General features: G+C 43.1%; 1 protein-coding gene across 1 annotated transcript in view; it reads left to right on the top strand.

Annotated features, from left to right (window-relative positions):
- The first annotated feature begins 1,532 nt into the window (after positions 1 to 1,532).
- The window catches only part of ABLIM2 (actin binding LIM protein family member 2), a 201,994-nt gene continuing 189,595 nt past the window's right edge, over positions 1,533 to 13,931 (top strand). The window contains exon 1 of the mRNA XM_034772825.1: positions 1,533 to 1,887. Within this exon, the coding sequence (XP_034628716.1) occupies positions 1,872 to 1,887 (16 nt within the window). The 5' untranslated portion in view covers positions 1,533 to 1,871. The remainder of the gene's footprint in view (positions 1,888 to 13,931) is intronic.

Below are 13,931 nucleotides of genomic sequence, written 5' to 3'. Positions count from 1 at the left end.
TTTGTGTGGCTCAAATGCTTGTCTCTCTCACAACAGAAGCTGATCCAATAAAAGATATTCTGTCACCTACCTTGTCTCTTTAATCTCTTGGGACACACACAGCTACAACTACACTGCATATAATTAATCCAGTGGGAGTTAAGGATACTTAGCACCTTGGAAGTTCAAACAGGGGGGGAGTTAGACTCTTGTATCAGTTAGAAATTGGAGTGACCAGTGAGTTAACACTACTATTCTACACACTGTGCCATGGATGTCTGAGGGCTTGCTCCTGTGAGGCACTGAGCACCCTTAACTTCCATTGATTTCAGGGTGAGGTAAGGGTGCTTAGCACATCACCCAATTTGAGGCCCCTGTTGATCACAAATAAGGGTCAGTCCATGGGTTGTATGAGTTATCCAAAAGACAATGGGATAAATTCTCTTCCCTGTCACACTCTGTCAATGAGGAGTAACTCTGTAAAAAAAAAAAAATGGAGTTACTCTGGAATGATATTGGTGTAACAGGGAGCAGAATTTGGCTTAGAAGGTTTTGCCTTCCTATTATTTTTTCCATGTGATGGTAATATTTTTTCATTGTTTACCTTATAAATGAATCACAGCCTAACACCGTATTGCATCTTTCATACAAGCCATGTTCCAAGAGGCTTCTCAGGCTTGCTCTATACTACACAGTTAGGCTGCCTGGGCTGCAAGTATCTTCACTGAAATTTAGCTCTCACTGTGGTAGTGCCTCTCTGTGCCCACTGGAAAACACCACCTCCGCAAGGGGTGATAGAATGGTGGTTGATGTAATTAGGTTGGCACAATGTCAGTGGGGCCCCTGCTTTCCACTGACTATTTCTGCCTTTCAGGAGCTGTCCCACAGTAAGAATAAAATCTATACAAATGTTCCTGGTGAGGACGAGCACTGCCACTATCAAGAGCCAAGTGTGCACACCCACAAGCGATTTAATAACTGCAGTGGCTGTTTGCCCCCCCTAAGGTAAGTCGACATAATTTTGTAGTGTAGACCTGGCTTCAGACGTGCTGCGCATAAATAAAGAGGACCAGTTTCCCAGCGCTTGGTGTCTGGATCGTTTGCTGGGGTATCAGCCGCTGAAGCAGAGAGGAGTGCTCCCTGCAGCCCTTCCACTCGCTCCCCCTGGAGTTTACAAGGCAGGTATTTTTATTTGCTAGGTGAGATGCTGCAGCAAAGCACGGGAGCTCTTAAGCGGTGCTGACCATCGCTGTTGCTGCTTCTCTTAGAGGGTGTGGTCTTGGCAGAGAAGCCCAGTTCCCAGGGTGTGCATCACAGACGTTGGCATCGCACGGGGCACAAGCCCACCACCAGACCGTCAGCGGCCCCACCCGCTCCTTCGTGGGGCTTGTTGGCGCAAAGCATTGCGGGAGATGTAGTCCCTTGCCGCTCCTTAGGACGCGGCTCTCTGGCAGAGCAGCCTACATTTCCCAGGGTCCCCCTGTACTGCTCCGCTCCGGCCGCCCCTCTCCCTCTGCACCAGAGCTGTCAGGGAGCCGCGGTTGTCACCTGGCCGGGGGGGCAGAGCCGCACGGCGGAGAAGGGCTGTGAGGCGCTGCTCTGCGCCAGGCTTGCGCTCTGCCTTGCGCAGCGCACGGGGCGTTTGCATGACAGCTGCGGGGCCGGGATGCTGCCGGTCTAGAGAACTTGGGGATGCGCCACCAGGGAGCGGGGCGTTGAATGAGGCTGCGCTGGGTGGGGAGGCGGCTCTGGGGCACTTTTGATGTGTACCAGGGGCAGGTGGCTTGGCCCGCCCCTGGCGCTCTGCGCACCACGAGCGCGGGCCGGAGTGGGGAACTGCGCCAGTGCATGCGGCTCCAGGTGCGGCTGAGAGCAGCTCCCACTGCCAGACCATGAGCACCAGCACAGGTAGGCGCGCGCCAGGGGGCTGGCGAGCTATGGAGCTCGCTGGGCAGGGTGGATCTTGCTGCAAGCCTTTGGCAGAGTTGTCCCGTTTTTATGCAAGATGTGGACGAGCCCCGAGTTGTGGGACTAGCTTGCAGGAGAAGGGGACATCATGCGGCTAATTCCCTCCCTTCCCCAGCCTAGAGGGTTTAATGCCGGGAGGCTGGGTGGGGGAAGGGTGCAGGGAATGAATTGCGGTTGCTTCCACTCGTTTCATTAAGCTACTAAACAAGTGTCTGCATCATTTATGTTTTTTAAGTGGATATTTCCCTCCCTTTTGGCAGATTCCCCGTGCGGCTCAGTCACGTTACAATGCAGCTTTTCTTCGGGGCGAGTGGGGGCCGGGGAAGCTGATGCTCCAAAATATTCCCAATCGATTCCCCCCTCCAAAAATAAAATGCGGGCATCCTCTTGCAAGCAGCCGGGTGAGGCGGTGAGCTTCTGCTGCTTCCAGTGCTGGATGCAAGGCGGGTGGCAGAGCCCAGCCAGCGCTGCTCTTCCTACCCTGCTAGCAGCATAATCCACCCGCAGCCAGCCCTTGTGGGGGGGCTCGTGAGGACGGACTGAATCCCAGTGGTCTAGGTGCGAATCGAACTTTTTAAGGTGTGGTTTTGCTTTTTTTTTTTTTTGTGGTCACGATTAAAAGAAGGGTCTGCAAACTTTTGGCCAGCAGATACCGCAGTGTTGCAGGGAGCGGGGAGCAGTACAGCCCCCTGAATAGGTGGGCAGTGCGCTCACATACGCGCCCCTTGTCACAGGCCAGTAATCAGAAGGAGACAGCCGTACGTGTGTAAAGCTTGCTTGTTGTGAAGAGGAAAAAATCCGTATCAAAAGAGCGTCCCCGATCCTCCTACATGCAGCTGCTTTCTGCAGCAGAAATATGGGTCAGAGCTATTGCTGCAAACTCGCTGCCTACTAGCCCACCCTGCAAGTTGCTACTGGAAAGTAAACACATATTTGCAAAAGGAAATGTGTGGGTTTAAATTCTCAGCCTTTGCAGATCTGGCCCAGACTATGTGGTAGTGCACAAGATGAAAATTGGAATGTCTTCTTCGGATCCACAGACTTTTATATAGAAGTCTGGATAGCATTCTATCTGATTCCATGCAATGAAGAAATAAATTGCAATGATTATATTCAGACATGATACCTGTTTAAAATAATATATGCAGCTTCAAATACATTCAGATATTTGTGTGGAAGAATTTAATTTGGGAGTCCACTTGAAATTTTATTTTTAAAAGATTAAGCATTCACCTGTTTTGCATGGCACTGAAGTACTGATTAGTTTGGAGCAGAGTTGATTGCAAAATGTTACACAGCTTTGTCAGAAAATGTAGGTTTGTATGGGGGGAAATACCTTTGAGTTGATTGTGTGTTTCACTCCTAAGGATAACTATGACTGCTAAATATACATCTTTCCCCCAACAATAATTATATGTTGACTAATTACAATGAGATGGTGACTCTATATGTCAACAGATGAGTCTAAAGAAGAAGGATGGTCTAGTGATTAGAGCACAAGTCTAGGAGGTTGGTGACCTGAGTTCAAACCCCTATGGGCAAGTCATTTAGCCACTCTGTACCTCAGTTCCTCATATGTAAATTGCAGATGATTCTTTCCTACAGGGGTATTGTGAAGATAAATACATTAAAGATAGTAAGGTACTACAGGAATGGGGTCAGGTACATACCTAAAATTCATAGAGAATACTATTGAATTCAATGGCTGTCTTTCCAGTTATATTAGTTGGTTTTGGGTCAAGGGCACAATTTCATCCTTATCATTATTTTCAATTTATATTAAAATTATAAACAAGTTTTATATATATACCTGTGTGTGTGTGTGTGTGTATACCATATATATACACACACACACACACACACACACACACAACACTGCAGAAATGTCAGTGGACAGCAGCCTGCTGCAGATGAATTCTCAAAAATGTGTATCCCAGCCATATTGAAACAAACAAATTTCCTTAGTTATATTTTAAAAAATCCCCAAACAAAAACAACCCTCCCAAAACTGAGAGAATTTTAAAAAACATTTCCTCCCCCCCCCCCTGCATTTCTGTCTGGACATGAAAACAAACAAGCAAGCTTATAATCAGTTTCTACTAATAATTACATTTCAAGCCAAAATTTATACCCACTGAAGTCAATGGGAGTTTTCCATTGAGTTCAGCGAGACAAGGACTCTGCAGCATGTTCTCATGCATTGTACTCTAAAGGACAAGTACTCTAGAGCAGGGGTAGGCAATCTATGACACGTATGCCAAAGGCTACACACAAGCTGATTTTCAGTGGCACTCTCACTGCCCGGGTCCTGGTCACCGGTCCGGGGGGGCTCTGTATTTTAATTTAATTTTAAATGAAGCTTCTTAAACATTTTAAAAACCTTATTTACTTTCCATACAACAATAGTTTAGTTATATATTATAGACTTATAGAAGGAGCCCTTCTAAAAACGTTAAAATGTATTACTGGCACGTGAAACCTTAAATTAGAATGAATAAATGAAGACTCGGCACACCGCTTCTGAAAGGTTGCCGACCCCCTGCTCTAGAGGCACAATTGCTTATAAAAGATTTTCATGGGAATTATTGAAAAAATCGAAATGTTTCCATTATAATCAGTACATAACCCAATGGCAGTGCTGATAATGTGGATAGACTAAGGGCTAGATTGTGACGGTCCAATCCACCCGGTGTAAGGGGCAGCACGTTGTTACAATGGCCCTAGAGCAGTCCAGGAGGGAGGTCACAATCTGCTTCCCGATCTTCCTGCTACTCTGGGGAGGGAATGAACTGCACTGGATCTATACTCAGTTTGCCACATAGCTAGGGTGCTACCAAATTCACGGTCATGAAAAATGTGTCACGGCCCATGAAATCTGGTCTCCTCCTGTGAAATCTGGTCTTTTGTGTGCTTTTATCCCATACTATAGATTTCACGGCGGAGACCAGCGTTTCTCAAATTGGGGATCCTGACCCAAAATGGCGTTGCAGGGAGGCCACAAAGTTATTTTAGGGGGGTCACTGTATTGCCACCCTTACTTCTGTGCTGCCTTCAGAGCAACTAGAGAGCAGCAGTTGTTGGCTGGGTGCCCAGCTCTGAAGGCAGCGCCTCACCAGCAGCAGCGCAGAAGTAAAGGTGGCAGTACCATACCATGCCACCCTTACTTCTGTGCTGCTGCCTTCAGAGCTGGGCAGTTGGAAAGTGGCGGCTGCTGACTGAGGGCCCAGCTCTGCAGGCAGCAGTGCAGAAGTAAAGGTGGCAATATCATTCCATCATTCCATGTCATCCTTACTTCTACGCTGCTGCTGGTGGCGGCTCTGCCTTCAGAGCTGGGCCCTCAGTCAGCAGCCACCGCTCTCTAGCTGCCCAGCTCTGAAGTCAGCACCGCCACCAGCAGCAGCGCAGAAGTAAGGGTAGCAGTACTGCAACCCCCCCTACTATAACTGTGTGATCCCCCCACAACTCCTTTTTGGGTCAGGACCCGCACAATTACAACACCATGAAATTTCAGATTTAAATAGCTGAAATCATGTAATTTACTACACCTTTACCTCGATATAATGCTGTCTTTGGGAGCCAAAAAATCTTACCGTGTTATAGGTGAAACCCTGTTATATCGAACTTGCTTTGATCTGCTGGAGTGAGCAGCTCCGCCCCCCCGGGAGCACTGCTTTACCGCATTATATCTGAATTCGTGTTATATCGGGTCGCGTTATATCGGGGTAGAGGTGTATTTTTAAAATACTATGACTGTGAAATTGACCAAAATGGACTGCGAATTTGGTAGGGTCCTACACATAGCTACCCTGTGGAACCTGCTTCCCCTCTTGTACTGCTAGGTGTGATAAGAATTGCTGATACTGGGGTGTAAGGGACAGTCTTGTGTTCCTGCACCACCATTCTAGCCAGGCCAAGTTTGGCCTCTAAAGATTTTTAATTATATCATCCAAAAATGTTACTGCAGTTACTATGAGATTATTGTTCTGAGCTGATATAAAAATATAGATGGATTGGGTAGTCAGAATACTGTCTGGAAAACTTAGTCACGTCACATAACTTGTTATCAAGATATAGTATTTTTATATTATTAATGTCACAATTAGTTTATTGCACACAACTTCCATTGACTAAATAGGAGTTCCATCCTCAGATCAATGGCAGGATATGTCCCTGAAGACTCTGCAGATGACTGGTAATGTTCACAAAAAGTCTTATTAAGTCTTCTGGTTTTTTTTAGAAAGGTCTCATTCCATTTAAAAACCTCAGATCTGCCATTGGATCTATGGGTGGGCACCTGCACCTATTGTACCATCACCATGTGTATGGGATTGTAGCACCTATTGTACCGTCACCGGGTGTATGGGATTGTAGCATTCCAACCATACTTTACATACTTTTTTTTTTTTTTTTTTTTTTGGGTAAGAAATGTATTTTTGTTAGGAATTTGTGATATGGTTGTTGATACAAATCTCAGTCTTAAAAACTCTTTCCAGGTTCTAATATTTGCATTATTTACCTTTTGGAATTCTAGCAAGAAGCACAAAGCTGGTCACAAACGAAGAGAGGAAGAAAAACATTAGCTTCTCCCGAATTCACATGCATAAAGGATCGTAACGTTAATTTCAGTGAAGTGCATGCAAAAAGTGAATCACAGTGTTGGTTACCCAGTGTTTAACAACATTTAAATTACATGGAATATCACAAATCTACATGGGGGTTTAGGCTTGAAAATATTACATTGAAGAGGAAAATCAAATGTGTTTCATAGCACAGAGCAGAAAGCAACTGATCTATCTAGTATCATGGTGATCATGAGTTCTGAAATAGCTTACATGGAAGAAAATGGGGCAAAGTTGGTTAAACAGGGGTTAGGGTATAGTTACATAGTTGGCTGTGTGGGGCCTGGAACCTGCAAGGTGTTGAGTGCTTCCTGTGAGATGCTGCCGGTTGTCAGCTGATGTTGAAATATGAGTCAGGTTAAGATTTTGTTATGGGATTTTTTTATCAAAGTTACGGGCAATAAACAAAAATTCATGGACGCCCATGACAGGGTGGGGGGACTGACAGTCAAAGCCCTGCTACTAGGGGCACAGCTGACTGCCACTTCAGCCCCGCCACTCCAGCTTCGGGGGCTGAGCTGTGATGGGGCTGAAGCCAGGGAGGTCTGTTAAAGTCACGGAAGCCTGACTTCCATGACAAAATCAGATCCTTAAAAATTAGATATTGATCACGCCGACACTCCTAAATGAGATGTAGAATTGAGCCTATGTGAAAAGAAAATCGATGTGTCAATGGGAGCTCCCTATGAAAACAGTGTAGACTATTATAATTTCAATATAAAAGTGTAGTTTTACCTATCAGTATTGTGATAGCACATTATTTTTCTTTTCAATCTCCCTCATTTTTGGTCCATGTAATAGAGAACATTAGATTGCTTGTTAGATCCAGAAAGAGGTCATCTAGGCTTGGAAGTCTCATTGGACTAATTAAATATGAATGAGTGTGAAGATTAAAATATGCAATCCTCAGCTAGTTTTGTAATTAAATAGAAAATTAAAACCACTTTCTTTGGCTGTATGTACAACCATGTTACAGCTTCTCCGAGAAATGAAGCAATGGCCTATTTTGCATGATGGTAGTTATTTCTTTTAAGTTGAATAAGATGAAATTTATTTTCCTTTGGTGTTGCTGTTCAAAGTAGCAAGCCATATTCTGTATTCTAGATTTTTGACGTTAGGGGTCCTTTCTTACCAACTCATTTGGACAGGAGTTTAGTTCATTGTGGGACAGCTGCTGAGTGGCAACATGGTCTAAGGGTTGCCTACACTGCAGCTTGGGAGCTAGCTAAGCTGCTCAAGCTAGCTTTGATCTACATAGTCATGAGTGGGTGGAGCTAGCCTCTGCTACCTTGGCTTCACTGCTGTTCTTACTCAAGTTAGCCCTGGTATGTCTACATGTGCTGCAATCACACTGCCCGATTGGAGTATAGACATAGTGTTAGCATCTTAGGCTGCGTCTACACTCGGAGCTGGGTGTGTGATTGCCATTGCTCACCATTGCCTGTGCTGCTGCGGCTACACTACTATTTTTAGTGTGCTAGCTCTCTTTGAGTATGTCTACTTGAGTTGGGCATCACTCCCCCAGCTCCAGCTGCAGACGTAGCCATAGATTTTAATGCCAGAAGGGACTGTTAGGATGATCTAGTCCAATCTCCTGTATAACACAGTCAATGGAACCTCACTTAGTAATTTCTACATCGAGCCCATAACTTCTGTTTCAGGTAGTCATAGGGTTTAAGGCTAGAAGGGGCCATTAGATAATCTAGTCTGACCTTCTGTATATCAAAAGCTCTAAATTTCAGCGAACTATCCCTTTATTGAGCCCAGTAACTATAGAATATCTTTTGGAAAGATATCCAGTGTTGATTTAAAGAAATCAATCCTTTTTTTCTTATTTATTTGTGTCATGTTTCAAATCATGTGCGTGTGGCACAGTGTTTGTATAATGATGAACATGCAATGTATTTGGCAATCCGCATATACCCACTTCTCGTTGAAATGTAGGATTATATTTGATCTTTGCTCTTACTTCTCAAGCCATTTGTGGTTTAGATTCATCACACCATATGTTCCCCTGCTGGATAAAAACACACAGAGGACTACAAATTAATTGTAAAGCCTGTGAAAGTGGAACTGCGAGGCTACCTTCTGTTGTACGCAGTGAACTTGTTGAGGTGCAGAGGAGTGGAGAAAGAAGGAAGGCCAGGGATCAGTGGGAAATCTTGGCACCAATGTTGTGAATCCTTGGCTAGTTTGGCAGAATGGGCAGAAAGAATCCCTATACTCAGACCCCCAAAACCAGCCTCTACTATATACTCATACCATGCTCAACACTGTTGTATATGAATACCTTAGAGTAGTGGATTAAACAACATGACTAACATTTGTCACATGTTGTGTCTCATCCTCTCCCCCACGGAATAAGTGTGTGCAATGGATTGTCTTATTTTGATAGGTTTTTAGGGTTGTTTGTGGTTTTTTAGACCAGATGTTACTGTGTACTTATGTTAGAGAAGGCCAGGTCAAAGAAATGCACCTTTCACTTGGGTGGAAGGTGATGAGGTTTGTGATGACCCTCAGTTCCTGGGGGAGTTCCAGCAGTGGAAATATGGCAGGCTTGTCTGCTCTGTTGCTATTGATCCTTCTGATAGGTGACACATGGCATGGAGGATGTATTAATGCTGTTGGTTTTTTTTAGACAGGTATTAATAATAATCATAATCTACTTTTATAGAAGGGGAAAATGCTGCTTAAAGCATCTGCTCCCTAGCCACTACCCTGCTTCACAAAGGGACAGTGATGAGAGTGGAAACACTTCCATTCCTACGTTTGCTCCCCTATCTCACTTTTACAGGATTTAGGTGCTCAGCAAAGGGGAGCATATATGCCTTTATGTTGTTGGACAATGTGCGTGCTCACTGTATGCATCCCTAAACAAGTCCTTTTGGGTGGATACTACTGAATTTTGTTTGTTCCCTATGTCAAGATGTATTAGCATTGTGTCAAGGCATTTAACTATTGTTCTTTGAAATTCTGGAATAATTTTGTCACAACCTGTCAGTTGATATTCATGCTCTGAAATGTAGACAGAATATTTGTTTTGGATAAAGCCCATTTATTTGTTGTTATCCTTTTCTAAAATATGTATGAGATGAAAATTTGTATTGAACAAGTGAATGTTTTCATCGCAATTTTTCTAATCCTTTCCACCTTCTAAAGAGCAAATGTTTCTTTCACTGGTATTAGAAACCACATTGGTGCATCCATTCTGGAGACTATGATAATTTCATATTTCAAGTCCTTTTATGTATAGAGAAGGAATAAAAATCTAAAATGCAACCATGTTCACTCCAAGGAAACATGAAAACTGCTGAATTAATTGAGAGGATATGATTCCTGATGTGTATCATTTTAAAAACACTTGATGGATTTTTTTTGTATGGATTTTTTCACTATTTAGAAGTTGTTAATTTTAGACTCAGGCACAGTGGTGGCCATTAAACAGTCAATAATTGGTAACATATATCTCATTAGAACTATTAAGTATCTGAGATACCACTGTGTAATGCCTGTTGGCAAATGCTGAGGTTTCAGTGGTGACCCTCCTGCCTCCCAGGATCTACTTACTTTTTGTTGATGAGATGAAGATGTGGTCAATCTTTATATATTTTCAGTAGATGAACTAGAGCTGGTCATGTAGTGAAAATCCTGATCTGTGGTTTCAGTTGGGGGGGCTACAGTTTCATTTGATCTCATTATACACCAAAGGAAAAATTCACCCTGGTGCAGAGCACCAGCTGAAGGCTTATGCATCATTTAACTCTTCAAAATAGGAGGTAAGTAGTTCATGCACCAAGTCCTGGCCCATTGCACCAGGGTGAATTTTATCCTATTTGCGTGAATTTGGATATTTATGGCTGTAGTCAAGAATTCCAAACGTTAGCATGTATTATTTTGTTGTTCTCTTGTTGTATTTTTAAAAGTTTTGGCTATCCAATTTGAAAGGTGAAATACTATGTGATGTCGATGACAACACAAATAACAGGTAGCAAGCAGGTAAAGTGAACAGCTCAGAAAACCCACAGACTGAAAATCATTTGGTGCATACTTCTGAATAATGAAAATAATTAGCAGAAATTGGGATCCATTTACAAACTATTAGCTAATGCCCAATGGGGGTAAATTAGCAATGAATACTATTTGTAATGATTGATTAATTCAAGCAGTTCTAATAGGGATGGAGAGTATTTGGGTGTTTACATTGACCATTGTCTGAAAGGTTTGAGAGATTAGAGCTTTCTAAACTCCTGCAAGTATTGCACTTATGCTAAGATGGTCTGGAAGTCATAAAAATGACTTTTAGGGTTTCATCTTTATTTTTTACTTCATCTCTATAGTTTACTTACTCTATTCATTTTGCTCAGTTTACAAGTTGAGTAGATTTTTTTTCCCCTCCCCCTCCTCCTGTGGTTCCCAGCACTGAAAACTCAGCCTGGGATCTGAAAATGAAATTGAGGTTTTTTTTCTGCACCTTACATCATGCTTAGTAATAACGTTTCTTGCATGGGAGCTTAGCTTATAACTTTGATGTTGTGTGAAGTCAGATTCTACACCGCCATGGCTCTGGTTTTGCAATACTAGCAGCTGTAAAAAACTTATTGGTAAAGTAATTAACATAACTTTGCTGCAAAGGGTCAAATCCTGCAGACTATTCACAGAGTTGTCTGAGGCACGTTGTTAGCCTTCTTGGATTCTGGTCTCATTCTACCCTAAGGAGATTACTGCACCCCTTGGGCTGCGATAAGCCCTGTAGACTTGCTGCAGAGGGATAGGGGAGTACCAGTTTGGTGTCCCTTGTGTGATGCTGTTTCCCATTCAGTCTCCCTGGTTGTGATTCAGCAATACCTTCCCATCTCAGGATGCTGGAGATGCACTGCTTCCTTTGCTCCATATGTGGAAGTTATGAACTTAGCCATGGCCTCAGCTCATGGGGAAGGGGCAGAGTTGGTCAGTCACAAAATTGTTTCACAGTGGCCCCAAGGGCAGTTACCTCTCTCCACTTGGGGTACAGGGTAGGGCTGTATAGTCACTGAGCTCGTACATGATGTGTGACTCCCTTCCACTCTACACTGAGGGGCAGGTGTAGACACCTTCCTGAACTTAGATATTAATCTCTTGGAGATTTCCACCTTTATGTTGTATCTATGATTATTTTCAGACTGGGAGATCCACAAGCTCCTAGGCCAAGATTGTTAAAAATGGGTGTCTAAATTAGGCTCCCAAATAATTAGCCTGATTTTCAAACGTGCTGAGCACCCACCATCTCCCACTGAAATGACTGGGGGCTGCTCATTGTGCAGCACCATTGGAAATCAGGCTAATTATTTAGGTGCCTTTGGGTGCCTAACTTTATGCACCCATTTCCTTAAAATCTTGGTCCTAATATCTATAGCTTTTGTGGTATAATAACATAGTAAAATTAATCTGTAAAACCACTGGATTTTTTTAATGGGTCACATGTGTGTAACAACCATCACCACTCTCCCAAAGCCTTTTGTTAGGTTTTTATCTGCAGATGGCATTCAAAATATGCCACATGATCTTTCCCAAAGTGAGCCCCAAAGAAAAGAAGTATTGTGACTAGTGGCCCAGTGCTCCTATTCAAGTGAATATGTCTTTGAAATACAGTTTCAGTACCTTGGGACCCAGTCCTGCTTGTTTTGAAGTCAGTAGAAGTTTTGCCATTGACTTCAACAGGAGCAGAATTGGGCCCTTGTTCTCTTGGCAGAAGTTATATGTTGAATAATTGTACTTAAGACAGCTGGAGTTTCCTTTTGAAGCAGAATGATTTCCATGTGAGAGTTGCTCCATAAACAGGATTATAATAGCATTCCATACCAAACATGAGATATTTAGTAACAGGCATTAGCATTTTAGTTGCAGTTTGTCACGCTTATTTTCACTCCCTACTAAATAGTTTTGCTTTTGTTTTAGTGGGCCAGGGTTCCATGTATAGTCCTGGGGAAATATACAGGTAAAGTACCTTGCACCAAGTTAGCATTATACCCACGGAGAAAACTCAATATGGTTTGGTGTGCTTCCCAATGTGAATGAAAATTATGTCTACAAAACTATTCTGAAAAGCAATTATGTTGCTGTTCAGTGCCACATTTTATTTTCTTACTGATGGTCTTCAAGTTAAATAACCTAAGACATGACCCTGGGAAGTGCTGAGCTTCTCCAACTCCCACTGACTTCAAAGGCAGTAGGATCAAACCGTGACTCCTTTTTACAATGAAATATTTGGATAGTTATGTGCTTCATGGAGGAAAAAAAATAGTAGAAGTGATTTGTTCCAATTTCATATTAATTAGCTGTAAATTTAAGTGAGTGGGAGCAGCAGCATGAGCCTGATCCTGCACCTAATCCAAAAGTATTTTAGATTACACCAACATTTTGCCTGAATATTTACTTGATTCCAGATACATCTGACATATTATGTAGGTTAGTGCAAGTGTCACCTACTGGTCAGTGAGTGTTACAGCCCCCCACTGTGCCAATCCATGGAGGCTATGGGGCTGTCATCTCCTATGTGACTAGCAGGGATACTTACCCCTTTCCTCTTCCCTCGGTGCCATCCCTAGCAGGGGCTGTAGTAGACTCATGTCCGCTGTGGTTTGGACATAGATGGGGCCTGAAACACACTCCCACTTGATAACACATTGCAGCTTCTTGATAACACATTGCAGCCTGCCAGGTAAATGTAAGTACAGTAGAACCTCAGAGTCATGAACACCTCGGGAATGGAGGTTGTTCGTAATGCTGAACAAAACATGCTGGCTGTTCTTTCAAAAGTTTAAACTGAACATTGACTTGATACTGCTTTGAAACTTTATTTTGCAGAAGAAAAATGCTGCTTGTAACCATCTTAATTGAAATGAAACAAGCACAGAAACAGTTTCCTTACCTTGTCAAATCTTTTTTTTAACTTTCTCTTTATTTTTAGTAGTTTATGTTTTACACAGTGTTTATTTGCTTTTGTCTCTGCTGCTGCCTGAGTGCTTACTTCCTGTTCCAAATGAGGTGTGTGACTGACTGGGCAGTTTGTAACTCTGGTGTTCATAACTTTGAAGTTCTACTGTAATCCACAAAACTTCTCAAATTTCAGTTCTGAGATTCAGAAAAACAGTTCCAATCACTTGGTTAAATAATGTTACCCCTTTTGACCTGAGCAGTTAGCCAAAGTTTCGGACTGTGCTAAGGTTAGGAGGAGAAATTGATGATGGAGTCAGGCATCTTTGATGCACTCTTGTTTGTTTACAAGGAATGTACAAAGTCCTGTTTCCCTGAACACAGGAGCAGTCCAGCAGAAGGAGCTCATAGCTCCAGGCCCCTTTTAGCCAACACTTAGCTCAAAAGCTCCCT

This window comes from Trachemys scripta, chromosome 5 (assembly GCF_013100865.1).
Source record: "Trachemys scripta elegans isolate TJP31775 chromosome 5, CAS_Tse_1.0, whole genome shotgun sequence".
NCBI classification, from domain to species: Eukaryota; Metazoa; Chordata; order Testudines; family Emydidae; genus Trachemys; species Trachemys scripta.
Note: the sequence above shows the minus strand (reverse complement) of the source record. Positions and strands in the feature narration are given on the sequence as shown.